Source organism: Tinamus guttatus, unplaced genomic scaffold, assembly GCF_059628265.1.
Source record: "Tinamus guttatus ecotype Peru unplaced genomic scaffold, ASM5962826v1 Tinamus_guttatus_pri_ptg000073l, whole genome shotgun sequence".
Classification (NCBI taxonomy): Eukaryota; Metazoa; Chordata; class Aves; order Tinamiformes; family Tinamidae; genus Tinamus; species Tinamus guttatus.
Window position 1 is genome coordinate 512665 of NW_028288607.1, and position 27889 is coordinate 540553.

General features: G+C 59.0%; 3 protein-coding genes across 3 annotated transcripts; 1 reads left to right on the plus strand and 2 right to left on the minus strand.

Annotated features, from left to right (window-relative positions):
- Positions 1-1168: 1168 nt before the first annotated feature.
- GALNT5 (polypeptide N-acetylgalactosaminyltransferase 5) lies at positions 1169-9348 on the plus strand. The gene is made up of 10 exons (XM_088519794.1): positions 1169-1400; positions 2943-3109; positions 3886-4005; positions 4188-4323; positions 4613-4732; positions 5013-5130; positions 5347-5670; positions 7988-8068; positions 8489-8644; positions 9212-9348. The coding sequence occupies exons 1-10, from the start codon at positions 1222-1224 to the stop codon at positions 9341-9343; spliced, it is 1533 nt and encodes a 510-aa protein (XP_088375920.1). The 5' UTR covers positions 1169-1221; the 3' UTR covers positions 9344-9348.
- Positions 9349-11596: 2248 nt separating this feature from the next.
- ERMN (ermin) lies at positions 11597-13692 on the minus strand. The gene is made up of 3 exons (XM_010219506.2): positions 13464-13692; positions 13065-13157; positions 11597-12167 (listed from the first exon to the last, which is right to left on the minus strand). The coding sequence occupies exons 1-3, from the start codon at positions 13690-13692 to the stop codon at positions 11713-11715; spliced, it is 777 nt and encodes a 258-aa protein (XP_010217808.2). The 3' UTR covers positions 11597-11712.
- Positions 13693-17382: 3690 nt separating this feature from the next.
- On the minus strand, positions 17383-27632 carry CYTIP (cytohesin 1 interacting protein). Its single transcript, XM_088519809.1, has 10 exons — positions 27089-27632; positions 25859-26103; positions 25515-25685; positions 23090-23139; positions 22661-22715; positions 20125-20227; positions 19905-19998; positions 19234-19303; positions 18471-18537; positions 17383-17841 (listed from the first exon to the last, which is right to left on the minus strand). The coding sequence occupies exons 1-10, from the start codon at positions 27630-27632 to the stop codon at positions 17396-17398; spliced, it is 1845 nt and encodes a 614-aa protein (XP_088375935.1). The 3' UTR covers positions 17383-17395.
- Between the last annotated feature and the right edge of the window lie 257 nt (positions 27633-27889).

Sequence of the window (27889 nt, forward strand, 5' to 3'; positions counted from 1 at the left end):
CGGCCACGCAGGCAGCGGCGGCCGCGGCCGCGCACCATGGGCCGCGCGCGGAGGCTGCTGCGCGGGCGCGGGCGGGCGCTGGCGCTCGTGGCCGCCGCCTCCGTGGCCTGGCTGCTGCTCGACGTGGCGGCGCTGCGCATCTCCTTCGGCGGCGGCGCGGCGGGCCCGCGGCGGCGGGACGGGGCCCCCGGCGGGGCGGACGGCGCGGAGCCGGGCACGGAGCGCGGGGCGCGCGCGGGGGAGGCCGCGGCCGCCGAGGGGCCGGCGCGGGGCGCAGCGCGGCGCCCCCGGCCCGCCGTCCCCGCGGGGACCGCGCCGAGCCCCGCGCGCGGCGCCGGGGACAGAGCCGGGGCTGCGGCTGGAGCCGGAGCGGCCGCGGGGAGCGGCCCCCCGACGGCGGCGGGTCGGGCCGGGCCCACGGCGGCGCCGAACCGCGGCAGGGACCCTCCAGGACACGTTGCACGTGCGCAGCGCGACGGCACCAGCGCGGAGGTGGCCGCGAAGCTGGGCTGGCCTGGGCACGGCGGCGTGACGGGCACCCAGGGCCCGACCTCCCAGCCAGTGGCGCCCAGGGCTGGCGATTTGCCGGCTGCTGCACCCAAAAACCCCTTCCTCCACCTCGGCAAGGACGGGGTGAGAAGCAGCAGCCCAGGGGCCCCGGGGGCCCACAAGTCCCCCACTGAGGCACCCGGGAAGCCCTTCATCAGCATCCACAAGGATGGGGTGAGAAACAACAACCCGGTGTCGCCCAGGGCTGATGATTCCCCAGCCACTGCTCCCAGGAACCCCTCCATCGGTGAGGACGTGGTGAGAAACAGCAGCCCAGCAGCCCCTAGGACCAGCAATTCCCTAGCCGCTGCGCCAGGGAACTCCTCCACCAGCATCCACAAGGACGGGAGGAGAAGCAGCAGGCCAGTGGCCCCCAGGGCTGATGATTCCCCAGCCGCAGTACTTGGGAACACCTCCATCGGCATCAGCAAGGACGGGGTGAGAAACAGCAGCCTGGTGGCCTCCAGTCTGGGCAACAACTCCCTGGGGAACTCCACGGAGCGGCGTCCGGAGCGGTACCCGGAGCGACCTGCCAAGGACATGCCAGCAGCCACGGTGGTAGCCAACAGCTCGCAGCGAGCCGCCCTGGTCGGCGCTCCCTGGCGCAGAAATGCTGCCCAGGGCATCCTCCGCGGCGCCCTGCGGGGCCTTGGCACTCACCGTGTCCTGGCCATGGATGTGACGCTAGCGCCCCGGGACCCCCGTGCCCCCGGGCAGTTCGGGAACGCCGTGGCCATCCCCGCGGAGAAGCAGGAGGAAGCGAAGAGTCGGTGGAAGGAAGGAAACTTCAACGTCTACCTCAGCGACCTGATCCCTGTGGACCGGGCCATCGCGGACACACGGCCCGTTGGGTAAGAGCTGCTGCCCGGCGCAGCATCGCGCGCTCCTGGGCGCACGCGGTGGTCCCTGTGCGCTGCCCGCGAGTGGGGCTGCTGCTCCCAACACCCGCGGTGCGCTGTGCTGCGCGGTTTTGCCATCTGCCACCGGCGCTTCGAAAACCCAAACGAGGAGCCCGTAGTGGGCACGGAAGAGCAGGGGGTGAGGTGGAGCAGGAGGGCAGGGCCCTCCAAGGGGTTCATCGCTGGGCTGCTGGCATGGGACAACCACGGGGAAGGTCGGGAGCGGTGCAGACAGGTGTCCTGTCCACTGCCAGTCGCCGGAGTTGTCCTGGGCCCGGGAGAGCCGCGAGCGCTGCGGAGCGGAGCATGCGCCCGTGCACTCACCTGCCGCGCGGCCCCCGGCAGGGACGTGCCTGGAGCGTGAGTCACGGCCCCCGCGGCGGGGAGATCCGGGAGCCGCTGCCATGGCGTAGGGAGCGCCCTGGCCAAACAAGGGCAGGGGGTGGCAAGGTGCCCGCGCGGGCGAGGAGCAGCGCAGAGCGCGGCTCCCGCAGGGAGCTGTGACACAAAATACTCTACGTGTGCTTGGAAAACTTTATTATATAGGAGTAGTATTATTATAGTATTATACGTGACAATGCATGTATGTATATACCCAGCAAAGTAATGGAGACTCAACTCGCAACTTTTGTAAAGGCTTTAGCTACAGTTCAACAAGAGACCCGTTGGTCTCTGCCTGGAAATCCTGTTTTGTCAGGCAAAAAAAGGGGAAAAAGAAGCTCTTGCATTTAAGAGAATGCCACCCCTACCATCACCATTGCGACCAGAGCTCACTTAGCAAAAGAGAAGCAGAAGTCAGTGTCCGCGCGGTGTCCAATGTGCGTGGCCCTGTTTTCTGCCTGTTGCTGAAAGTAGTCTGGTAGGGAATAGCGATTTAGACTCACTGCTCGTCAGTGAATGTTCTGCATTAGCACATGGGTTGGCTGCTGGTACTGCCTGCAGAAGGTCTGTTCTGGCAGGGAAGGAAAGGGAACTCTTATGTCAGGCTCCTCAGGCTTAGGAATCAGTGAGAGCAAGAAATCTCCAGAAATCTGTGGGCATTCCAGGAGAAATTATTGTATTTTGGGGCAAGAGTTCTACGGGCGTCTGTGTGCCTCCAGCTCACTGGAAGATAAGAGAGAACGATGGTCCTCTGGGGTCCCCTCAGACAAAAGCCCTGGGTAAATTATCAAAAGGCCTTTTTTGGTGTGGAAAATGAACATATCCTGCTGAAATTGGGACGTTGGAGCTTCTACCCCTTGAGTTAGACGCAAAGCGAGACCTGTCCTCCCTGTGCTGTTTGATCAGCTGTCGCATCCAGCAGCCTATTACAGAAATAGCCATTTCCTTGCACTTTAAACACGTATGGGTGCTGTCCCCCTCCCAAGCTGAGTTCCGTGCAGCGGGGGATCGGTAGCGCGCGGGCGCTGGGATGCTGCGGAGCTGGCTCCTTCTTGCGAGACGTTCTCGGCACGAGCGGCGGGGCCGGCGGTGAGCGCCACGGTGCCGTTGCAGGTGCTCGGAGCAGCGGGTGCCCAACGACCTCCCCACCACGTCGGTCATCATGTGCTTCGTGGACGAGGTGTGGTCCGCGCTGCTGCGCTCCGTGCACAGCGTGCTCAGCCGCTCGCCCCCGCACCTCCTGGAGGAGCTCATCCTGGTGGACGACTGCAGCTCCAAAGGCAGGTGAAACCCCTCACACCTTCACCAAACCCAGCTTGCCTGGGGCAAAATTCCCTGTAATTGGGTTCCGCAGAGCGGGAAGGCGTCACGTTTCCTTCGTTGGGGTGCTGAGGGTGTCTTGGGGGCTGGGCACGTGCTCAGAGGGTCCCTGTTACCCCTCCTGTGCCCAGCCCCGTGGATCTTCCCCCAGAATTGGCGTCAGGAGGACAGTGTACACGAGCAGAGCGGCTCGGGGATTTGGGAGCCAGCAGAAGCAGCGGCCGCGTGGGCGCCCAGCATGTGCACTGGCGTGGTGCTTCGGGAAACCTCTGCCTTTGGTGCTTTGGCTCCCCACTGACATCAGCCCTCGGCAGTTTAAGAACTAAGTAGTTTTCCAGCCTCAGGGATAGTGCTATGCTGGGTGCTCATTGGAGCCTGTCCCAAGAGCTGGCAGCCGAGAGCAGAGTGGGTGCAAGAAGGGTAGAGGCTCTGCTTGTTCCTTTCAAAACGGCCTGCACAGGAGCTGCACTGGGGCAGCCGCGTGTCAGGCCAAGGCCTCACAAACCCTCACCTTGGAGCCCCTCAGAAATGTGGGAATTGCTCAGAGGAAAAGATTTGTAACCAGATTGTCGTGGCTGTTTGAGTGTCATGAAGAAGAAAAAACAGTTCTAAGGCCTTTGAACAGCTGCTGAGTGCGCGGATTTGGATCATGCAGCATTCTCGGGAGCCAGGGGGTTGCCGGCAGCCAGGAGCTGCCCTTGGTGTCTCCTCACTGCCTCCTCCTCCTCCTCCCTAGGCTACCTCAAGGGGAAGCTGGACAAGTACATGTTGCGGTTCCCCAAGGTGAAGATCCTCCGCCTCGGCGAGAGGCACGGCCTCATACGAGCGCGGCTGGCTGGGGCCGAGGTGGCCACAGGTGAGGGGAAGGCCCCGCGCCGCCCTGCCCGTTCCCGCTGGGGCTGAGGGTGTCCCGGCGCGCGACGCGCAGGTCCCAGCAGCGCGGCCGCCCTGCGAGACGCTGCCCCGGGCGTCGCGCATGGCGCCAGCAGCAGCCCTGGCTGCCACGTGGGCCTGGCCATGCGCTCGCTTCGCCCGCAGGCGACGTGCTGACCTTCCTGGACTCGCACGTGGAGTGCAACGTGGGCTGGCTGGAGCCGCTGCTGGAGAGGGTCCGCCTGAGCCGTGCCAAGGTGGCCTGCCCCGTCATTGAGGTCATCAGCGACAAGGACATGAGGTACCGCGGCCAGCAAAGGCTCTGCAAGGGGCAGACAGGCGTCTGAGCTCGCCTCCCGCCGTGCCTCGTGCGGAACGCCTGAAACAGCCCTGCACGAGCCAGTAAGATCCCTGCCATGAGGCGTGACTGCTCCATGTGGCACAAATACTTCTTAGGGGCTCTGCCCAGGGGATTCCTAATGCGTTTTGTTAGCGTCTTGCTTTAATTACATGGTCTGTAGGCCCTGAGGGCAGCGTTTCCGCCAGGAGCGCGGCTCAGCCCTAGCCATGCCCATCTCTCCTCTCTCTAGCTACATGACGGTGGATAACTTCCAGCGCGGGATTTTCACTTGGCCAATGAATTTTGGATGGCGACAGATTCCCCAAGAGGTCATTGAGAAAAATAAAATGAAGAAAACTGATGTGATAAGGTAAAAATGCTGGATTTCAGAGTCTCAGGAACCAACCGCTTGGTTTGTTGGCACCGCAGCCGCCGAGGCGCCCAGCCCGTGGGGCAGCCCTGTCAGCGGGGCAGTGCTGCGGGATGCGGTATGTTCTTATGTATTGCTGTTCTGGCCTTTCTAAAGGTCTTGGGGCTTTAGGAAAATGCTGAGTTTTACCCTGGGGATGGGCTCCTCTGCCCTGTAACCCTCTTCCTCAGCAGCCCTGTGCTCCTGCCTCGTGCATGCAAACTTGGGCGTCTCTTTGCAGGTGCCCGGTCATGGCAGGTGGCTTATTCTCCATCGACAGGAGGTATTTCTTTGAGCTGGGGACGTATGATCCCGGGCTGGAGGTTTGGGGAGGCGAGAACATGGAGCTTTCCTTCAAGGTAGGTGGTCCCGGAGAGCCCCTTCCTGCGGGCAGGCGCGGGGCAGGGCTGGCAGTGCCTGGAGCGCGGGGTGAGCGTCTCCGCCGGTGTTTGAGACGTGGGAGTGCACGTGAGCGAGGGGCAGGACGCACGCGAGCCGAAAGCCGGGCCGTGTCGCAGGATTAAGTTCATGCTCACCACAGTGCGTTTGCTGGCGTGTCCATCTCTGTGTTCCAGGTCTGGATGTGTGGAGGAGAAGTCGAGATCATTCCATGCTCCAGAGTCGGGCACATTTTTAGGAACGACAACCCCTACTCCTTCCCTAAGGATCGGATAAGCACGGTGGAGCGGAACTTGGCTCGCGTTGCAGAGGTCTGGTTGGACGAGTACAAAGACTTGTTCTATGGACACGCTTATCACCTCCTCCTGAAAAACCTGGACGTCGGCAACCTGACGCAGCAGATCGAGCTACGCAAGAAACTTCAATGCAAAAGCTTCAAGTGGTACCTGGAGAACGTCTACCCGGACCTGGAAGCTCCCCTGGTCAGATGTAGCGGGCTGGTACGTATCCAAATGGTGACAGGGCTTGCTGTTGTTCGCTTGCACGGGCTTTCATGGCTAGCTGGGATCTAGCAGCATTCAGACAGTCATGTGCTCAGCACTGCTCTGGGGGGCAGGAGGCCCATGGCTGTGCCGCTCCCTGTGTGCCATGACCGATTTGCACCCGTTCCGCAGACAAGGGTTTCCGCACCGTTTCCGCACCGGGAAAACGTGTCTTTGAATGGTGTTTCTCTGTTTCCTTTCTAATTTCTATGTGAGGATTGAATACATCACGGTCTGCATTTCCCAGTGTTTTTATAAAGACCAAAGTGACACCTCCAAGAGACGTGTCCATCAAGGAGCCTGTCAAGTGTCCCAGACGCAGCTGACTGGCACAGGGCACAGCGTGCCCGTAGCTCACCCGCTGCCTGGTCTCCACGCGGCTCTTTCCCTGCTGCAGAAGAGACAGCTCCTTCTCCCCTGGGGTTCCCGGCGCGTGGCTCACACGTGTGCGGACACCAGCGCTGCACTGCCATGCACTGGGGGTGCATCGCCACTAGAGCGCAGCAGAAATCCATCTCCCTGCGCGGCACGGGCCGCGCGGCCGCTTTCCCACCAGCAAAGCACCAGGGAGTCTCCGCATGATTCCGACACCGGCCAAGGAGCAGGCAGAAAGCCCCCTCAGCGCAGCTCTCCTGCACTAACCCATCCAGGCACTGCTCGTTGTCCCTGTCCCCTCGCCAGCCTCCATCCTCCGCACTGGCCTGATCCGTGCAGCTGCGCTGCCCCTGTGCAGATCACTGCACCCCCATTGAGAAACGAAGGAAACGGGAACAGAACATGGATCCCGACTGTGGCCTGGGCAGGGTCAGGTGCTCCTCAGAGCATTCAGGAACCCGGGATGCTCTGCCCAGGAGAGGCACCCAGCCTAGTGCGCTCCGTTTGTCGCTGCGGTAACGAGAGCGGGAGGTTTGCAGTGACACTGCAGCGATGGCAGGAGCCAGAGCCGGAGCCAGGCCTGCGCCCGTGCCCGGCCGCGCGGCAGCCGGAGGAGCGCCCAGAGGAGGGAGCTGGTGGGAGCGGCGCAGACGGAGGCGTGCGGACGGGCTGGGATCGCCTCCCCGCGCGGGCTGTTGTGGGCGCCAGGAAGCAGCGCCGCAGCCCTGCGTGGTTTGCGGCTGCATGGAGGGAACGCGGGCAGCCTGGGCACAGGCGCCCAGCTACAATGAGCGCTTCGTGAGCAGCTGCAGACGTGTTGGGCAGGAGCGCTGCAGCGAGGCGAGGAGGACGCCCTGGTTTGGAGATGTGGTGGGGTCCGGGTGAGAAAGCTACCGGGAGCTGCACCTGGGCTCTGGAGATCAAGGTTGATCTGCCCGTGGTTCCAAGCAGAGGTTGGCACGAGCACCGTCAGCCGAGGCGGCCCCCCACAGCAACCCTGCGGCCCTGTTTCCCTTTGGAAAACACACGGGAGCTAGTCCAAGGCTTCAGAGAGACATCAGCTGCAGTGATGCTTTTCTGAAAGCAACTAGCAGGGATATTTCTGAGAAATCAAGGGGAAACAAAAAAAAAACTTTCCTGAAAAGTTCTGGCTTTTTCAATTCCAAACAGCTCTCCTGTTTCAGTCAGAATAAAAGTAAACATCAAGCTCAGCGCTAAGACCTCATATAAGTACAAATGCTTCAGCTGAAATTTTCAGATTTGCGTTTACAAAAACTTTGAAGATTTTCTTTGCCTCACTTCAGGCCACCTGAATCCCTCTTTCATGCCTATTCTTGAGGCTTAATAGGGCAGAAAATCTGGTTTTCAGCAAGCTATGCGAGTTCCAGCATTGCCAACATTACTTGAGAGCTGTTTTCTGAATAGCATATTTATTCCCCAGGATTAACGGATAAACCGTTGAGCGGTTCTGAGAGGAACAGGAGTGGCCGCGTGCAGGGACTCAGCAGCCAGCCCTAATGCTGCCCTGGTGCCAGGCTGTGCAGTTTGGTTAAAATGAGCTTAGGGTGATGCCCCCACTGAGGCTGTCTGCTTTCAGGGGACACAGTTGCATTGCCCCTTGGGGCAAGCACCAAGTGACCACAAGGAGGAGGACGAGGGACGTTGTCACGAGGCACCGAGTGCCCACGTGCAGCATCCACAGCACTTGCCATGTGGCTGCACAACCCCGTGTGCGTGCAGCACTGCGCCGAGGTGCGGGGACATCCGCTTTGTTGAGCCATGCGGGCAGTGCTGCCCGCTGTCCTGGGACCCCAGCCACATGGTGGCCTGGCAGCTGCTCCTCTGCCTCAAAAGGTGTGTGTCCTGCGTTCCTCATTAACACTCCGGTGCTCTTTTCTAGCTGGTCAACACGGGCACGTCGCGGTGTCTCGCCGTGGAGAACGGCACGCTCGCCTTGGAGAGCTGCGATGACGGCAGCGCGGTAAGTCAGCCTGGGCGCTGTGAGCTAGCGCTGTGGGGTGCCCGGCCCAGCACAGCGGCTGCCCCCACTGCCAGCACCATCCTCGGGGCACCGGGGGATGCAGAGGAGCGGTGGGAGATGGGCTGCTGTGCAGTGAGACCTGCAGTGAAGCAGCCGCCCTCGCCCAGCGTGGGGAGTCCAGCGGGACAGGGCAGCTGGATGGGTCCACACGGGCGGGAAGGGGGTTGAACTGCGTGGCCGTGCATGCAATGTGGCCATGCACACTGCTGTGCAGCACGGAGCGGGGCATGGGTGGGAAGGAGGGCACTGAGCTGCGTGGCCGTGCATGCAGTGCAGCCGTGCATGCTGCTGTGCAGCGCTGCAGGCGGGCAAGGGGTGCCGGCACGTGCAGCACCGACACTCTCTCCTGCCTCTGCGCAGACGCAGCAGTTCAACTACACCTGGCTGAGGCTGCTGCAGCACGGGGATGTGTGCGTGGCGCCGGCCGGCGCGGCCCTGGCGCTGCGCCCCTGCGACGGCCGCGACCCCCGCCTCAAGTGGCTGCACATGTCGCTGGCCGCCCGGCACCCCGGCCTGGTGAGTGGCTGCGGGCGGCGTGTGCGGCGGCAGGGCTGGGAACTCGCTGGGGCCGGGGGCCCGCCCAAGGAAGGGGCTGGCTGGAGCCGGTGGCTCGCTAGGCCGGGGGCTTGCACCCAGGGCTTGGTGTTTGCCCTAAGCTGGTAGCCAAAATCGTGGTCTTACACAGACCCTAGCCCTTCCCTGGAAGTTACTTAGTAGATATTGGTTTGCAAACTGGTCTTTAGAACCAAACACGGAAGAGGAGGAGTAGGGGCACTTGTGTTTGTTGCTGGTACTGAGAAAAGCAAGCAAGCCAGGGCTGCATCAGTGTTGGCCCTGGGCAAGCAGTGGCCGTAGGCAGCTGCAAGCCTTCTCCAAAGATGGGACACGTAGAGGCTGGCCGGGGGTCTGTTCGCTTGTCCAGCTGCCGAGTGCCATGGGCCAGGCCCGAGGAGGGGTGGTCGGGTCCTTTCCCATGTTAACCGCTCCACGTCAGCACGTCAGCTCGGGGACGTGAGTGACAGGGCGCGGGAGCTCCCCGTTCCAACGCTCTGCCTGTTCCAACGCTCATGGCCCTCCCTGCAGACGGAGCACGTGGTGGTGGAGCAGCAGGGCCCGGCCGCCTGCCTGGCCGCGCGCCCGGCCCCGCGCCTGGCCGCCTGCGACCCCCACAGCCCGCAGCAGAAGTGGCGCTTCACCAGCTACCACGTGGACTGACGGCACCGGCCCACGGCCGACCCGCCGCGGAGCGGCGTGACGAGAGCGGCCGCAGCCCTGCTCCGTGCCGCTGGCCACAGCAGCGCTCCCTGCACCAAGGCTTCGTCCTGCTGTTGCGCCAGGCATGGATTTCCCAATGGATGTTGCAGCCGTGAGCCTGAGGCTTCCCGGCGCGCTCAGCACCTCTGCAAGCGCCATGGAGGCCGGGGCGCGCGCCCGGCAGGACTGCGGAGGACTGGCCCAGCTCCGCACGCACTCGCGTGCATCCGGGTGCGCGCGCTGCAGTGGCGCACGCAGGGAGACAAGCACCCCGGCGTGGGCATAGCCCCTGCTGGTCCCCCCTGCGCAGCCCGGCCCTGTCCATGCGCAGGGAAGCGGCTGAGCAGAGCAGGGACCAGGCGCTGGCACGGGGCGCAGTGTCCATGCTCTCCCCAGGGCGGCTCTTCGGGGTTTGCTGCACGCTGCCTGCGTCGGGCTCGCCTCTGGCAGTGCCCCGAGGAGCCGCCCCTCGCCTGCCCTCTCAGGAGCGGAGCTGCGAGGGAGCCAGTGCGGCCGGGAGCGTTTCCCAGTGCGGAGAAGGTTCCGTCGCCAAGAGGGTTTCCCATCAGTGAGAGGTTTCCCACCGCCAGCACTTCCCATCACCAGGATTCCCCATTGCTGGGATGTTCCCCATCGCCAGGAGGTCCTGGCAGCAGGAGCTTTCCCCTTGCTGGGAGGTTTCCCATCGCTGGGACGTTTCCCATCATCAGCAGGGTTGCCTGTGTCCGGGTTTCCCAGCCCGCTTCCATGGAGGGGAGGTGCGGTGGGTGCAGAGCGGCAGCGGCCGCCCCTTGGCGAGCCCGGCCCACTGCACCTCGGGAGCCCCATAGCCCTGCGCCCTGGAAATGCTGGGGGAGGCCGGGCTGTGCACCAAATGGGGCTGCGGCTGGGGCCCTGCTTGGCCTTATTCCAAAAAAAGTAGTAATAATAAGTTGGAAGAACTGGAAATAAATGGCATTACATGAGGCCTTTTCCCTGGAGTGTCTGTGTTACCTCGGTTACCTGCACCCCTTTCCTGGTGTTTTCCCCTGGATTTGGTGGGACGGCTGGCTCGGCAGCGCTGTGCAGCTCCACTTCAGCAAGCCCCCGCCGGAGCGCGCCGGGCTCGGCGAATGCTGCAGCCTTCAGGAGCCGTGTCCTGGCCGCGGCGAACAAGCGGGCAGTGTGCGCTGTGGCCGGCAGCGCCTGGCGCGCGCAAACAAGCGCCGCCACAAAGCGCGCAGTGTGCGCCCGTACAATGCAGGCCGGCCTTGCCCATGGCCACGGAGCCAGCGCATAATCGCCTTTATGCACAGCAGGGCAGTCAAAGTAATGCACAGCACAGCTGGAAACGCAAAGCCACGAATGGAAAGAGCCCTCTGGGCCGGGGGTGCCAGCACCGCTCCAGTTCCACCTGTGTCCTATTTCCACTCCCGCTCATGGGGTGCTCACAGCTTCACCAAGCTCTTTCTGGGTGACATTTGCAAACTTGGTCCCAGCTCAGGACAAATCTTTCTGGAAGACATTTTTAAAAAATATTTTATCAAGACCATTGCAGTTGCACAATTTTCTTTTTTTTTAATGAAGATCAGTTGTATTCAGATGACACGAAAACAAATCTTGCTCAAGGCGCTTCTTGCTTTGACAAATACATCCGCGAAGTTTCCTGCTGAGAAAGGAGGGGAACCCGCGTGAGAGCGCGACCTCGCGCCCCCCGTGGTGGAGAGCGCGGGGCCCGGTGCCAGCCCGGCCGCATGCCCCGCACCAGCCGGGCCGGGCCCCGCGGCAGCCCGTGCCAGGCAGAGGAGCCGCCGCGCCGGCGCTCCCGGCTCGCTGCACGCCTGCTCTGCTGCCGCCAGCCGCACTTGGCTGCTGGGGAAGACACAAGCCCGTCCCTGTTAGTCTGGCAGGTTCTAGTGCAGTTTTAGCAGGCAGGCTCCCGCTTCGGAGGTTTCTGCGCGGTGGTAGCAGGGGTGTTATGAAGGCAAACATGGTGAGCAAGGGGTGCGCTGCTCGGGCTGCCCGCGCGCCTGCTGCACCGCAGCTGCAGCCACGGGCAGGATGCATGCATGCAGCCGAGCACACGCCACACAGCCCAGCCGCAACTGCTGGCAGGAACCAAAGCATAAACGGAATCAGTGGCATTAAACGTAGCAAACTCGTTATTTATTTCCTGCGCCAGGTGTGGGTGTGCCTGGCGCTGGGGTGAAAGACGGCTGTTAAATTTGCACGGTGTGTTATGAGATCAGGCTCGGAAGGTGCAGTGGTGGCTGCATGTCTTGGGAAAAGATGTCGGGGGAGGACCAAAACCAACGTGAATTTCGGCTTGTTAAGGAAACTCTGAGCTCAGTCTATAGGTGCATCATAGATTCAAACTCATCGATTCGCTGCTTGGTGTTTCCTTTCCTGATCTTCCGGTAGGAGATTGTGTTGTATCGGGAATAGCTGTGTCTGGAGATGTCGTTTTTTTTCCCTGCACCCGGTGGCTCCCCAGGCTTCTCGGGCTGGGAGTTGCAGGTGGGACTAGCAGGGGGAGAAGCCTCTTTGCCGTTTTCCTGCTTCTCCACGCGAGACTCCTCACTGTTCTCCTTCTTGATCTCTATCAACTGGACTTCATCCTCTTCAGTGTCCTCCTCATCCTCCTCCTGCTCCTCCTCCTCGTCCGGCCACGCTTCGTCCCCCGGGTGCTCCTCGGGCGTGGGGGCTCCTGCTGCCGGGCTCTGCCGCGAGGCCGCCCCGGCCGGCTCCGTGCCCCTGGGCTCCAGCTGCTCCGTGCCCTGCGTGGGAGCTCCCGCTCGGTCCGACCCTGTGCAACACAAGCAGCAGCACCTGGGTCAGCAGCGTCGCTGGCAGCCACGGTAGGACAGCTCCTGCGGGACCCCGGGCCCTCCCGCGGCACCAGGACCATGCGGGGCGCCCGCGGGCGCTGGGGGCCACGCGCTCTCCGCAGCGCCCGGGGATGCTCCGCTCACCCGCTGCCCTTGTTTCCTATGGGACCCCGGGCCCTCCCGCGGCAGCAGGGCCGTGCGGGGCGCCCGCGGGCGCTGGGGGCCACGCGCTCTCCGCAGAGCCCGGGGATGCTCCGCTCACCCGCTCGCCACGTCCCGAGGTGGCAGGTTGCACCCAGATGGTACCGTGTGTCTGTCCTACTTGGCACCATGCTGCTCTAAGTGACACAACAAATGGGCTATTGAACACTGCCTGTGAGGCCCTAAGCACTAATTAGACCCAATTGGCTGGGTACTAACGAGCCGCCTGCAGTTGGGAGATAAAGCACCGGTGGGTGCAGGGGGACAGGATCTCAATGGGGCTCATTGTGCCCACGAGGCCGCGACGGCGGCGATGTCGGCCCCACCGCCGACCACCCTGCCAAGGCCTGCGAGCTGCCATGAAATCCTGCTGTGCCCGGCACAAGTGTTCCTGGGATCTTTGCTTTCTAGTCCAAGCACCACCAGTCTCCATGTGGTGATATATAGCCTGGCCCCTATGTCTGCTATAGCTATGCCCGAGTGACCTCATCTTGCACAGCGCCGTGCACAGTACCGCAGCGGTACCAGCAACCGTCCCCCTTGTCCGTGGAAAAGGGTCACTGCACACCGTAACGTAAGGCTCCCTCCCCTGCCTGGAAAAACGAATAGGCATCTCTACAGCCTTGACTTTGAAAGGCGAAAACCGCATCGCGCCACGCAGCGTCTGGCATTACCATCCTCGGATTGCTGCCCGTCGGCTGCCACATCCCGGGGAGGGATCTCGCCTGCTCCGTCAGGTTGAGTTGCGTCGTTTTCTTCTTGGTTTCCTTCAGGAAACATAAAGCGCAAGGGTAGGACTGACAGCACAGTTAATGACAAGGACTGGCTTTGAGCCCTTTCATACAGGCAGCTGATTTTCAAACTAGATGGAAAAAAAACCCATCTCTTTAGTCACCTGCTTTTCTTTTCATACCTGTAACTGCCAGGACAAATTTGACTCTAACGGAAGGATCTGGGGACATTGCTGCGACTATTTGCAATAGCACATAGAATGCACTGTTTTTTGCAGGGTTATACCTTAAATACCAGTTTTTCTGCCCGATACAGAAGTAGGGACGCGCATTGCACCTTACCTTCGCACTGCCTCTCCCCACCCGAATTGCCGCATGTCGTCTTCTCCGCTGCGGGACGCGTGCTTCCCTCCTGCGCCACTTTGCTGGGCGCAGGGCCGGCAGCGCTCTCCGTGCTGGCGCGCGCAGCCGTCCCAGCGGGTATCGCCATTTGGTCGATGATGCTGATGATGGGGCTGGTGGTCCCGTTGCACTCGAGCGCGCAGGCTGTGACGGGGATGTCGTCGGCCATTAGCACGGCGGCCGCGGGGCTCGCGCCTCCTCGGGGACGGGGACGGGGATGGGGACAGGGAAGGCACCGCTTGCTCTTCCCCGGGATTCTCCTCCTGGCAAGCGGGCAGGAGGGCTCCTCTCCGCCTGGACGCAAGGTGCTGACGGCTCCGCTCAGCGCCGCCCCGGCTCGTCCCCTTGCGCAATTAGCGGCCTCATTGGGATTTGCATAAACAAATGGGCTGCACGAGGGCGCTTTTGTGCCGCCCCAGCGGGTCCCCCACACAAGGGCTCTTTGTGCGGTGCCCTGCTGTGGGGACAACACCAGTCCCAAGGCTTTAATCTGCGGAGGGTGACTGCTGCTGCAACGTGACTTCCTCATAACCAGCTTAACATTCCCCATGAGGCTTATGCACAGATCACCCCGGAACACTGCCGCTCGGACAAGGGATCCGTGTGGAACGTCCTCGGCAGCGCTTGCCGTGGCCCTGCAGCGAAGCGCCCGCTTGCAGGGACTCGGCCCTAGGGAGGGGCCAGGAGCATCAAAACCTGACGCTGGCAAAAGCGGCACGCGGTGACAGCCTGTCCCTGCGCCCGCGGGGTGGGCAGGGTGCATGAAGGGCACCCGCACGTGCTGCACACGCAGCACCAGATGCACTTGGGCGAACTTGTGCCACCCAGCAGACCCAAAACCTTCTGACCGGTTCTGATCATCTTAAAATCAACAACTTTAAACCATTAGGAAAGAAAAGTTTGGGGGAATGGTTGTAAAAGCTTGTCCAAGAGAAGCATGTGGCAGCACATTGAAAGTGGCTCTGGTGCCTCCGGAGAGCAGCTGGGTCTCTGCTGCAGGCTGGGAATGGCCATTGGCTGTTCCCATCACACCTTCTCCTTATTGCTGAGTTGTTCTAGGGCTCCTTGAGCACATTCCTGCTTGGCAAGCCACCTCCTGGGGTGGAAACCCTGCTGCATGAGGCATCGCAGTGTGGGGGGTATCCCCTGAGAATCCCCCTGCTCTGGACACGCTGCTCCGGGCTCTTAGGGGACCACGTTGTGGCTGGCACTCGACCATGCAGCGCACGTGCTCACACGCAGCCCCGCAGACACCCCTTGCAACGCAGCTAGAGAGGTGCAGCCGCCTGCGACGCGCCAGAGCCGCTGCGCAACAAGGGAAACGAAACTGCCCTTCTGGTGCGAAAGCAGAAATTACCCAAACACTCCCGCAAGCACCGAGGGAGAAGAAAAGGCACATAAGTGCTCACTGGAAAGAGGGCTGCCCACTCTGAGCCAAACCGAAATGGAACAAAACCAAGAACGTGCAGAGATATGAGCCAGAGTCGCATTTGAGGTGAAGTGCAGAAACTCGAGTCATCTGGTAGCTTGCAGCACTGGAGCTTTAATTTGTGAGGGAAGACAGTTTTCGCAGGATAACAGCCTTGAGGCCAGCGTGGCTTCCCCGTGTCCTGAACGGCTCCCAGCAGACGGCAGAAGCCACCCAGCAGGGCCGGGGAAGCGGCGTGGAGCAGCCTGGCTGCCGCGCGCTCCCCACACGCCTCGCGCAGCGCTGAGGGCGCCGAGGACGCTGTCCACCCCGGCAGGGCCGGGGAAGCGGCCTGGAGCGGCCTGGCTGCCGCGCGCTCCCCACGCGCCTCGCGCAGCACTGAGGCGCCGAGGACGCTGTCCACCCAACAGGGCCGGGGAAGCGGCGCGGAGCGGCCTGGCTGCCGCGCGCTCCCCACGCGCCTCGCGCAGCACCGAGGGCGCCGAGGGGTCTGCGTGAGGCGTGTGGGGAGCGCGCTGAGCAGCTCCAGCCGCCCGGGCACCCCCGCAGCCGCTGCATCCTGTTTGCGCTCGCGGCCGTGCAGACGTCGCGCTGCGGCGCGCGGGGCCTTCACCCTCACCCACTGCAGCGTGGCGCAGCAAGCCCAGCATCCGCCCGCCCCGGCGACCCAGCCAAGCGCAGCAGAAAGAGCCTCCTACTGCCTCTAGTTTCGTTCGGACACCAGTCTGGTAAGCTCGGAAGCTGGTAAAAGTGGAGCAGGGATCTCACGATTTCCACCATCTCTTCCGCAGAACTGCTGTATTATGAGCTATTCAATCCCTTTAAGAAACATTACAGAAGCCAACACAGATTCTGCTGGTTCAGCAGCGTTTATTAGCTAGAAAAGTTTTGGGGTCAGGTTGCTCTTATTTTGGGTTCATCTCCGAGGAAGATTATTTTGAGGTTGGTTTTATTTTGAGGTTTCTGAAGAGACTGGGAAATCCTGCCACAGTACCATCTGAATTGTAAATAACTGCCTATTTTCAGTCAAAAGGAAGATGAGTCACAAAGGGCAAGCAGCTAAATAGATCTAAATTTCTTTCAATTGTATTCGGAAAACACAATTACCTTACGTGATCTGAACTAGCAACCTATTTCTGTTTTGCATGATGGGGAAATAAAATATCTCATTTGCTTCACTTTTATACCCACACTTATTAAATTATTTCATATAAAGTATCAATTTAATCTTTACTTCCTGAAATCTCTGTTCCTGGAGAAATGTAAAGAGTTAATAATTACCTTTTCTCCTCAACACCCCAATTACCAGTAGTGGTGTTTCCTGCAGTCTTTCACACTACAGAAGATATGATTCTGCTAGGAGTTTCCCAGAATTATATCTAAACTTGTCATTGCCTCCAGAGGCAAAACAAATCCTGCTCATTCCTGCAGAACAATCATCTGAGATTACCTCCTCCATCTTACAGAGATCGAATTTACTTGACCTAGACATTTAGATCGTTGTATGGCCACAAGCATCTTCTCAATCCTGCCAAGATGCTGGCGAGCCTGTTTGACTGCGGCAGTCTGCAGGGGTGCTGCTGAAGGCACCGAACACCTACGTGCCCGTCACCGCATGGGGAGCAGCCGGCACCCCGGTACCCGCAGCTCCCCCGGGCTCCCAGCCCCTCGCGCCTCTGCGGCCACCGACCCGCGCTCCTGTTTTGTGACCGCCGCTTTCTTCTCTGCCCTCACTCCAAACAGCAGCACTCTAGTTTTTCCTTTACTAATACGCATTTTTGTCAACGAAAGCTTACAGAGCCCATGGCGTCCGCTCCGGCCAAGCAGCGCTGGCTTTGGAAGCAGCTCAGGGCAAGGCAAATGCGGAGCGGGATCGGGATGAGCGAGCGCGGCGGAAGAGCTCGGCACCGTCGCGGGTGCCCAGGGCGACCTTCCCACTCGGGACCTGCCGGAGCAGCAGCGGTGCCCTGTGCCGGGCAAGAGCAGCTCCGTGCGGCCGTCACGTCGCGACTGGGAACGGGAATGGCGAGGCTGCTCCTGGGGCCTCTCTCTGCATCCACTCTGCATCTAATCCAGCTTTGCCACCACTTCTACTAGAAGCAGTTGCTTTTGTGAAGTCCTTTGAAGACCATGACTTCAGTAACTGGAAATAAATATCTATAACTTTTGCATATAATAAAAAACCTATTATTAATACTAAATACGTCAAGAAAGTTTTGCCAAGGTTCTTCACGTTTCAGAGTTAAACATTTTTCACATTAAGTAATGAGAGGTCCATGGTATGTTGTCGTTAATAGTAACTAACTAAAAAAAAAAAAAGCCAGAGCATTTGCAGCGTTGTCAGTCTTGCTGCCATGCCGGTGGGAGAGGCAGGCAGGCGCCCGCGCGAGGCGAGGCTGCCCTCGCTCACAGGGCCCTGGCACCGCAGCCGACGTGCGCAGCGTCAGACCCGGCTCTCCTCCTCCTCCACGGCGCGATGCAGGCCTGGGATGAACTTCAGGAGCTGCTTGCGGACACTCGGTCTCCTGCTTTTCCGCGGGAGCGTCCCAAAGTGGTAGGTGCCGCCGGTGCCCTCCCAGAGCGGGGACAGGGAGCCGCTGCTGGCCACGCTGGTGCTGCGGCTCCTGCGCAGCGAGGAGCTGCGCGCGGCGCCGTCCCGCGGGAACACGCAGTCGTCGTCCACGCTCGACTGGCGGCTCAGGCTCTCGGCCGCGGAGTCCTCGAAGGCGCCGCACGCGCAGGAGCCGTCCTCGCTGTCCAGCGTCATCCAGCTGAGGCGGCTGCTCTCACTGGAGCAGCGCGGCCCCCTCGGCAGCGCTGGCCCCGGCAGCGCGCAGCCGTCCCAGCACGCGGCCTCCCACAGCAGCGCCTCGTTGTCGTTCACAGCCCCTGCGGAGACACAGCCGGGATCAGGACGGCGCTTGCAGGGTGGGAAGCCTATTCCAGCAAGGACACCCCAGCTCAGCACCGGCCTTCCCAGAAGGACGCCCAGAGACACAGGGCTGGTACTTTGTCTGATGTCCCCAGCTCTGTCTCCTGTAGATCTGCCCCTCCTCACAGTCTGGTGGCCTCTCCACCAGCGGGGCACAAGGAAGAGCCTAGAGACTCCATAGCGCTGAGGTGGGGGACAGGAGCGCTGCTCCCGGCACCCTGCTCTTTACCTTCACAAGGGCTGAGCTTATAACTTCCCCCTTTCGGCAGAACTAAAGCTATTCCCAAGGCAATCCCCAAATAAGAGCTTTTTTGTTTTATTTTGCAGCCTGAAAAGAGCATTGGACAAAATATACCGCAAGCGGCATCAGCTCTTGTGCTAGGGCTGATGCTCAGCCCCTCTGCTCTGCGCCAGTTGAGCAGCACAAGTTCCCGTGTCCCCGAAAACCCTTCCCAGTGTCCAGCCCAGCACCCTGGCTAGCAGGGGAGAGAGGAAGCAAGTGACAAGCAGGTGACAGCCTGGCTTCCTCCTGAGCAGGCAGGATTCCGCAGCAGCCCCGCGCGCTCCCGGCTCCGCGAGCACTTACCATGCAGCAAGCGCTGCTCCTGCAAGTGCAGGGCCCGGAGCTCGGCGCACCGCTGCTGCAGGGCCTGCTGTGGGGGACAGAGAGGGCTGGTGGGCGCGCGCTGCGCGAACCGCAACGCGTCGCGCTCGGAAACGCGCTGCGGCGCCAGGAACAGCCATAGCAGCGGGCGGAGAGCGTTTCCCTGCGGGTTGGTGGCTTTCCGCCAGGAAACAACCCTGTTCCTTTCCTGGGGCTCTGGCTGAGGTACTTTAACCGTTCAGGAAGGTAAATACTTTTATCCCAGGGCTGCATGGGCTCGGTGGCACCGCGGCCACTGCTGAACCGTGTGTGCTGTGCGCAGACTGGGCACGACGGCAGCGCAGGAGGCAGCAGCGCTCGGTAGCAGCTCCTACGAGCGCTGCACAAGGTGCCAAGTAAACTGAAGAGTGTGGAAACTTATTGGTTACTTAAAATGCTAGCTAGCCTCTAATCTGACAAAAATTAAAAGAGGTCAAAGTTACCAAAAATTATTTTTTAAATAACCTATTTATAAAGAAACCTGAGAAATTTTCCCAAATGTGAGCTTTTCTTTCTGTAAAGGAAAAAATCTCTGGAAGCTCTGCACCTCTGGCAGGGCACAAAAACTTCTGGCCTGACAGAAAATACCAGGTTTTGGAGGGGCCTCCCAGCCCTGCAGTTCGGGCCCGCGAGCAGTGTGCGGCTGCTCGGGGTACGGGCCGTCCGCACCAGCACCGTGCGCGCACAGGCGTGCTCCTTCTGTTACCTTCAGCAGCTGCAGCTTCGTCTCCAGCTCCATCTTCCTCCGAAGCAAGGCCTCATTGACGGTCTCCAGCCTGTGAAGAGCAAGCCTTTTCAGTGCTGCAGCACAGAGAGGCTATTGGATATTTTTCGCACTGCTCTTAGAGCTTGCGCAGCCCCATGTGATATCCCATGTGCATCAGCACCCCGTGAGCCACTGTCCTCAGTGTTACTAGTGCAAGGGGAGTCAAACTGCCCTGGAAATTTCCAAAAACGAGGGTGTGGACAAGGGAAAAAAAAAAAAAGGAGAAGAGCAGAAAATACGGGTTAATTTCCAAAAATGAGCCAGCAGGTGAGGGGGAAGCCAGGATCAGCGGGAGGGCAGGGGCGAGCAGCCGATGTCCTGCCGCGCGCTCTGCGACGGGCCCGGCCGGGACGCAGTCCCTGCCGCGGGAAGGGCAGACGGGGGTGCAGAGAGCCCTGCAAGAGCCTGCAGTGTCCGGGCAGCCCTGCCCGTGACCGTCCCCACGCGCCACGCGCTGCCCTCTCTGCCTCAACCCATCCCCCTGGCGCTGCATGGCCAAAACACACCCGAACTGTCGAGTCTGGGGCAGCGTGGGTGCCGGGCTAGCTAGAGGCTGCTCGGCTTCCAGCAGGAGAGACCAGCTAGGGGCAGCGGGAAGGACAGAGGCCTACCTCAAATAATTCCCTGAAGATTTTATCAGGTCTACTATTTGCTTGTGACTGAAGCCATCGGTGTTCACGCCGTTGACATTGGCAAGGATATCACCTGTCAGAGTTAAGCAGAGGACAAATCAGCTTCTTCAGCAGGTGAGGTTTTTCCTCATTCTCTATAGCGCTCACCAGCAGAAAAGCAAAATAAAGCTCCCCGCAGAAGGAAAATGTGAACAGTTACCGATCTGAAGGCCAGAAAAATAGGCAGGACTTTCCTCTTGAATTTTGCAGACACAAGTGCACAGCTCCGGGGAATAATCATTTTGGTGTGGAAATCTAGTAGTCTGTGAATACCAAAGTAACAATGTCACCAATATGAAAGCCATGAAAAAACTTAAAAATTAAAATACTGTCATACAGCCTAATTTGATTTCATGGTTCTTTTACACTGCTTTAGATAAGCCTCTGATGTGCAGGGTATACTACCATAAAAATGAGAATGTCAAAAGTTTACAACCTAACAATTAGAAACTTAACTCTCACAATAGAGAAGAGCAGACTCTAAAATTGACTGCCCGATAGATTGTTTTATTCATTATAAAAACTCAGCAACTGCAGTCAAGATTATTTTTTCGCTCATACTGTAATTGGAATGAAATGACACTCGAGGTTCCCAGACAAACACAGCAGTGTACAAGCCAAGCTTTCCAGAAGAGGCTCCTGCTCGCTGTAGATGCTGTGCAGGTCAGCGGGTGTTGCAAGAGAAATCAGTTAATGGGGATGACTAAAGAGCAAGAAAAGCTGAAGCTACTTTTGCCCTTCTGGTCTCTTGAACTCATTATCTCCATGTCTCTCTCTCATCCCTCTTGAAAAAAAAAGGGATTTTTATTTTTGATTTATAGATTTAAATATGTATAAATAATTCTACTTAATATCCAACACCTGATTATCAACTGTGACATTTAAAAACATAAGTAAGTCAAATATAAGTAAAATAAGTAGAAAATGCAACCTGATCTGTAATAGCTGCAAAGACAGGATGACTGAAGTTAAAGGTCCTGGAAGGCTAAGATAGACAAATCTACTCAGATATAAAAAGACATGTCAGATTCTCGTATTTTCTCTGGCAACATGGAACAAACAGGGATGAAGACCGGGATGACTTCAGAGTTTATCCACATAAAGAGATTTCCGATTAGAAAGTAAAACTTTCAGCTGAACTGAGAGAGACAAGTGAAGCGTGAGAACGCTGAAGGACGTGCACTGCACACGGAGAACCGCACGTGTCACCGCCCTTCTTCACCCTGTTTCAAGCTAGTGGATCTCACCTACCGACTGCTCCGACCATCTTGAGTGACATTAACTGGACAGGCGGGCTGGGATCCCTCACTCCTAACCTAAGCCACCTGAAAGGAGGAACCTAGTCACCCAGGCTGTACTCGAGGATGTCCTTCCTCTCAGGACAGCTTCCTCTCCTCATGGACTGCAGGCGAACAGGCACTTACTAAAGAGCTTAACTTGCAGATGGCTAAAGAGAGGGGAGAGAAATGCTGCTGTGAGGCCCTGGTTTGCAAACACCAGGCAGATCCGGGGCTGCAACTCGTCAGCCTTGCTTTCAAACTCCATTTCAAAATGGGAAGTACTAGAAGAATCAGTAAAATGAGAGAAACTCTGGCATTCAGTCATCACTCTGGTTCTCAAAAGCTCCCTGTGGGTGGTAGACCTGAAGTTTCACATCATCTTATTCTGGCTTGCCTAGATGTAAATTATAGTATTGAAATTATAATTTCTAGATAATACCAGAAAAACGCTGCCTCTTCATGGCTTAGGCTTTCTAGCAAAACATTCACAATGAATGTACATTCAGGAAGAAAGTATATCAAGAATAATCCTCGTTAATCAGGGACTGTCACAAATAGTGAAAATCTGCCCTGTCGGTTTATACAAAAGCCCAACAATTGACTCAATTATTTTCATTTCTGAAAGCTCTCTGCTATTCATGAACTGAACACTTACCCCCCTTATTAGTCACAGAATCCAATTTGAAAAAGTTAAGCTTTCCTAGTATGCTAATGTCACTGAAAATAACATTTTCCCTTTGTGCACCCACATAGGCAAATGTTTTGAAAATGCAAAAGAGAAGGGGCAGTGGGAAGGCATCTACATGCTGGCAGGACAGAACCAACTGCTGCTCTCATAAACTTGGTTGGTAGCTTGCTAAAATGTCTACTGCTTCCTCAAGAATAGCTCAGCACATGCTATTCCCATATATTCTGCTACAGTTACTCACAGTGTTTATATCACACTACCAGCTATTTTGTAAAGCTGTAATCATGCTGTCTTTGCAAACAGACAACAGAAACAGAATACATATGCTTAGAGGAGCGGTAGCGCTGTGTTATGTACCAGATTCCAGCTGAGTCCAGCTGTCATTTAGGAAGAGTCCTGTGATGTTTTCCATAAAAGCCAGCCATAAAACAACAGCATTTTATTCTCACAGTGTGGAAACAACACCAGCACAATTGGTAGTAACTCCCTTCTGCACAAAGCATTTCACATTAGACACCTGCAAGCGGAATTTAAAGGGATGGATAATGCTAGTTAATATCCACCTCTACCCCCACCTTCCTTTGGGCACTTCCTGACGAGCTGCTGCCCTTCTCTGCTTCCTGCAAACTTGACCTGATTTTGACCAAGGATAACTTTGAGGATGTGACACTTAAGAGTCTGGGCCATATTTTACATTCAAATGACCCCACTCATCATTTATGTCCTACCTGAATTTCAAACCCAAATGTCTCTTTATCTTCTTTGACGATAGCAACGATGTGTCTGTAAGAAAAACACACAGAACTGCATATAAATACTGGGCACCACATTTCTTCACTGTTTATTTCTAAGGAAAACAATCCCGTCCTCTCGCTCGCTGCTGCCTGCACTAGCAGAGTTATTGGTATGCGCTGATTCGGCCCAAACGCCCATTTCCCTATTCATGTGACACCTTAAATTGTCACATTTAAGGTTCCAGGTATGGGGCACCAGCCGACCTTGGCTCTTTGCTCTGCCTTGGCAGCCCTTTAGGGCTGCTGAACTCCACGGTTTCCAAGACCCACATTTCACAGGAAAAGCTGTTCTGAATATTCACCCTCTCCCGCGCGCCAAGGAACACAAGTAGCAACAGCGGGAGGAGAGGAAGGTCTTTGTACCTTTGTGGTGCAGAGGAGTCCCCCAGGGAGCTGGAGCGGGTCAGGCCGAGCTGCAATCAGAAATCAGAGCACGTGGGTCAGCGATCGGGGGCCCGAGGAGCTGACGTGTGGGGCAGAGGGCACGAGGCCCCGGGGCAGAGGGGCTGGCCCAGCGGGGAGGCTGCGGCTGCGAGGAGGAGGAGGAGGAGGAGGAAGAGGAGGAGGAGGAGGATGCACCCGCACGGTGAGACCGCGGCGGGGACCGAGACTGGGAGTCCCGTCAGGCACAAGGAGCAGCTCCCCCAGCTCGGAGCAAAGCAGGACAGCGCGAAGGAGCGGAGCCCAAGCCCTGCGCCTCCGCGAGCTGCGTGCCGCGAGGGACGCGGCTGTGTGAAGCACGGCACGAAGTGCAAGAAGCAGTTATTGAGGGTACCTGCATTTATTTCTATTACCTGGGAAATTCAACCCTGGAAAATGCAACACATAATCTCTTTCATTTTTCCCATCTCTTTAAATATAGAATTGGAGTACCTCAAAGGTCCCAACACAACGGAGCAACAGCAAATAAACAAATTAAAAAAGGAGTTTGGGGCACCCTGTGGCACTGATTCCGCCGCTCGGCTGTATGCCCCCCACAAGCACTTGGGCATCCTCCCTGCGAAGCAGCTGCACGATACCGACCCGAACTTCAATAACGGGCCACCTGCCGCCTACCCCATCTTCTGTGGAATAAGGTTGAAAACTGGTGCTGAGATCCTGCCAGCCAACACGAAATACGTGGGGCCCATGCTATTTTGTGCCAGGGTGCTAATTTGACACCGTCACAATTAGCTTTCAGAACTCAACAACACCAATGTCAAGAGGAGAGAACTCTGCAGCACAAGCAGCTTGGCTGAGAGACACTTGCAGCAATATCAGATCTGAAGGCAGGAAGCTGCTATCGAGAGTGATGAAAAAGGTTACTGCGAAAAACGCATGAGAACAGGTGGAAAATTCGAGGTTGAATCCCCATAAAATCTTTCTGACTGCTTGGAGTATGGAACTCAAAGAACTGCTGCAGATTTAATTTCCTAGGACCTGTGAGGAAGTGGCAAGGCAGGAAGCAACGCCTTAAGAAAACCCCCGCACTCAGTGAGGCAGAAGCACCTTGGGCCCTGCAGGGTTCAGAAGCCAAAATCTTGGTTTTTGCCATGCTAAGACCTTTACCTGCCGGTACTTTTCCCCTAAAGATCTGTGGGCATCTGCAAACCCGACCGCCTGCAGTGCTGCGGGCAGGGGCAGGAAGCGCCCACACCGCAGTAGGGGCAGCCGTGCGGCCTCTCCCGACTCCCGCGCTTGGCAGGGCAGCAGCGTGCCCAGGAGCGCTCCGGAGGGGCGGGATCAGCGACACGCTGTCCTTCCTGACGGATCGAGGGATGACGCTGCCACTAGCGGGTTTGCGGAGCCAGGCGCTAGGATGAAGAGTGCGTGGGGCGGCGGCAGTGCCGAGTCGCGGCACGGGCAGGGAGCGCTGCCGCGGCCACGGCAGAGCGCGCAGCGGAGCGCGCGGCAGCTCGCGCGGCCTCGTGGACACCTGCAGCTTGTTCTTAGCGAGCGCAGCCTCATTGCAGCCGCGGTCACAGGCCCGTCTGAACCCGGAGCAGCGGCCGCAGCGCTTGCTCCCCGCCACGGGCTGCTGCGACGCAGCAGTTCAGCATCGGCATCCCCCGCGCGGCTCCGTCTGCCTCTGCGCTGGCTGCCTCTGCTCCGAGACCCCCTGCGCTCCTGCTGCCGCACAGAGCAGAGCCTGCGGTGCACAGGCTTCCTGGAAATAATCTGTTTATAGTGTTGCAAACATTTGCTATTTCGGCTGCTTCCGGCTACACAAGTAGACAGAAGTCGGTGTTGCTTAGCTGACATTTATAGTGAGTTTTGCCTGGCTCCGCACAGAGACTTGCCACCTGCTGCATGACAAGCAAAGACAAAAGGGACAAGCAAAGACAAAAGGGACAAGCATTCCTTGTAGCAAAATATTCAAAATCTAGGTGGAAATAACTCATGGCAGATGCACACCAAAGTCCAAAGAGGCCCCTATACCAAAGAAAGTTCGATTTTGAAGAAACATGCGGGCGGCAAGAGCCTCTTCTGACTCAGGGCACAGGTGCAAACCGAGACGCGGCGAGGCGGCCAGCGCACGAGCACGCCGTGGGCAGCAGCCCCCGGCAGCGCCGCTCTGGTGCACGCTCCTGGGAACGTGGCACTGGGGACCTCGGCAGAGTCCAAAAACGCGCAGGGCTAAATGTGCACTGCAGAAGCCCCTCTCACACACCAAAATCAAGCAAGAGCTGACCCCAGCCCGCTTGATTCCACAGCAAATCCTTAAATCGCTTTGGCAACGCTGAAGCCTGCCCAGCTGCGTGCGCGAGGCGCAGCGGGTCCGCGTTGCGCCGCGCGCGGGTGCACGTACCTGCCTGCGCGCCCGCGGCAGCGTCCCCACCGTGCTGGCCAGCGCGTGGAGCCGGCGGTTGTCCAGCGGCTCGGGCGGGCCGGCCGCGGGCCGCTGCTGCGCCAGCCTCCGCAGGGACATGCTGGGGGCCCGGCGCCGCCAGCGCCGCGCAGGAAGCCGCGCGCTCCCCGGCTGTGGGAACGGAAGGGGCCGCGTGACGCGCGGCCGGGGAGCGCGCACACAAATCCCTTCTCGAGATCCCCGGTGCTGCCCAGCGCGGCTTGCGGCCCCAAGGGCTGAGCGGGGCTCGGCAGGTAGCGAAATCTGCTTATTTTGCCGTTCCTCCGCACAAGCGCAGTTCTCACCACAGAGCTGCTACTTGCTTTAAGAACTTGTGTTTCCAGCACCCGCTGCCCTGGAGACTCGCCAGGGCTCCCGTCGATGGTCTTGCATTTGCTCTGCACCCGCTGCGTTGCTGCAGGTGCCTCCTGGCAGGGAGGGCAGCGCTGGTGCTGGGTATTGGCTTCCTTTTGTGGCTCCCAGTCGCGGGGAAGCAAGAACTGAGGGCCACGGTCCGGAAGGACGAGCTGGAAGCGCTGCCCGGCCCGCGCTGCACGACGGCGGGAGGGAAGGGCACACATCAGCACCAAGAGGCTAGGACATAACCTGCAATTACTTAGAGCAGAGAGAAAGTAAACACGAGGGTTGGGGCCCAGGACCAGCACAGAGCCTGGGCTGCCGCTCTGAGCCCCATTTCCTGCCCTGTGAGCCCTCAAGCTCGCGGGGTGAGTGCACAGCAGCACAACCCCGGCCCTGAGCTGCGCCTGGGGCATCCCCGTGGCACAAAATGTCATTGCAAAGTGACCAGGGAACTCACTCAGGTCTGCACAGCTTCCTCTCGGGGGGATCTGCTGCTTTACAGTCAGATTTTATGCTGGGTTCCCCTCTTGGAAAGGTTTCTGCGCCAGCAGCCAACAAGTTGGAGAGAATTCATTCAAATTTGTTTTGAAATTTTTGGCTCTTTTGCTTTTTCCTTCCAGATATCCTCCTACCTGCTGTTCAGTTTGGCTGCTGTATTAAGTACCCAAGTAACACAAGAACCTCCAAGCTGACCATTGCTGCTGCTCTCACCACAGAGGAGTGTTTGACTGGGCAACTGCCTATGGCCAGAAATTTCCTTCTGGTTCACAAAAAGGAAACTGGAGGTAGGTCCATTTTTGGACCACAGAGTAGTGCACCTCACATCAGGACCACAGCCCAGAGCGAGGGTCAGTAAAGGTACGAGCATGAGCGATGGATCTCAAGTTAAAGATCAGCAAAACTGAGATCCTGACAATTCTCTTAGCTTACAATTCTCAGTCGCTGATTCTAATCGTGTTTCTGACACACTCCGCCTATTCCTCCCCACTTCCTCCGTGTGCAGGACGCCGCGGGGCCCTGCACTTCCTGCCAAGCGTGGGCAGCACCTCCGCGCCACAGCATCGCTCGCGGCGCTGCCCTCGCGGCATCGCTCACGGTGCGGGCCGGAGCGTGCGAGCTTCACAGCATCGCTCACAGTATGGGCCGGAGCGTGTGAGCTTCACAGCATCGCTCACAGTACGGGCCGGAGCGCGCCCGCGGCACCATGCTGCCCTCACGGCATCGCTCACGGTACGGGCCGGAGCGCGCCCGCTGCACCATGCTGCCCTCGCGGCATCGCTCACGATACGGGCCGGAGCGCGCCCGCGGCACCATGCTGCCCTCGCGGCATCGCTCACGGTACGGGCCGGAGCGCCCCTGCGGCACCATGCTGCCCTCGCGGCATCGCTCACGGTACGGGCCAGAGCGCGCCCGCGGCACCATGCTGCCCTCGCGGCATCGCTCACGGTACGGGCCAGAGCGCGCCCGCGGCACCATGCTGCCCTCGCGGCATCGCTCACGGTACGGGCCGGAGCGCGCCCGCGGCACCATGCTGCCCTCGCGGCATCGCTCACGGTACGGGCCGGAGCGCCCCTGCGGCACCATGCTGCCCTCGCGGCATCGCTCACGGTACGGGCCGGAGCGCGCCCGCTGCACCATGCTGCCCTCACAGTATCGCTCACGGTACAGGCCGGAGCGCGCCCGCGGCACCATGCTGCCCTCATGGCATCGCTCGCTCATGGTACGGGCCAGAGCGTGCCCGCTGCACCATGCTGCCCTCACAGCATTGCTCGAGGCTGAGGCCGATCCCTGGAAACGCCCCCCGGGCTGCTCTGCAGAACCTGCCCCGAGCGCGCGGGACCGTGCGCTAATGCAGCGCCGGCCTCTTGCTACTTGGCCCACCTGTGTCTCAGCAAAGACCCTTGAATTCTGAGCCAGTTGTTTGCATTTCTTGAAGCAAGCACTGCTTTAAATCATGAAAGTTGTTCTGGCCCCAT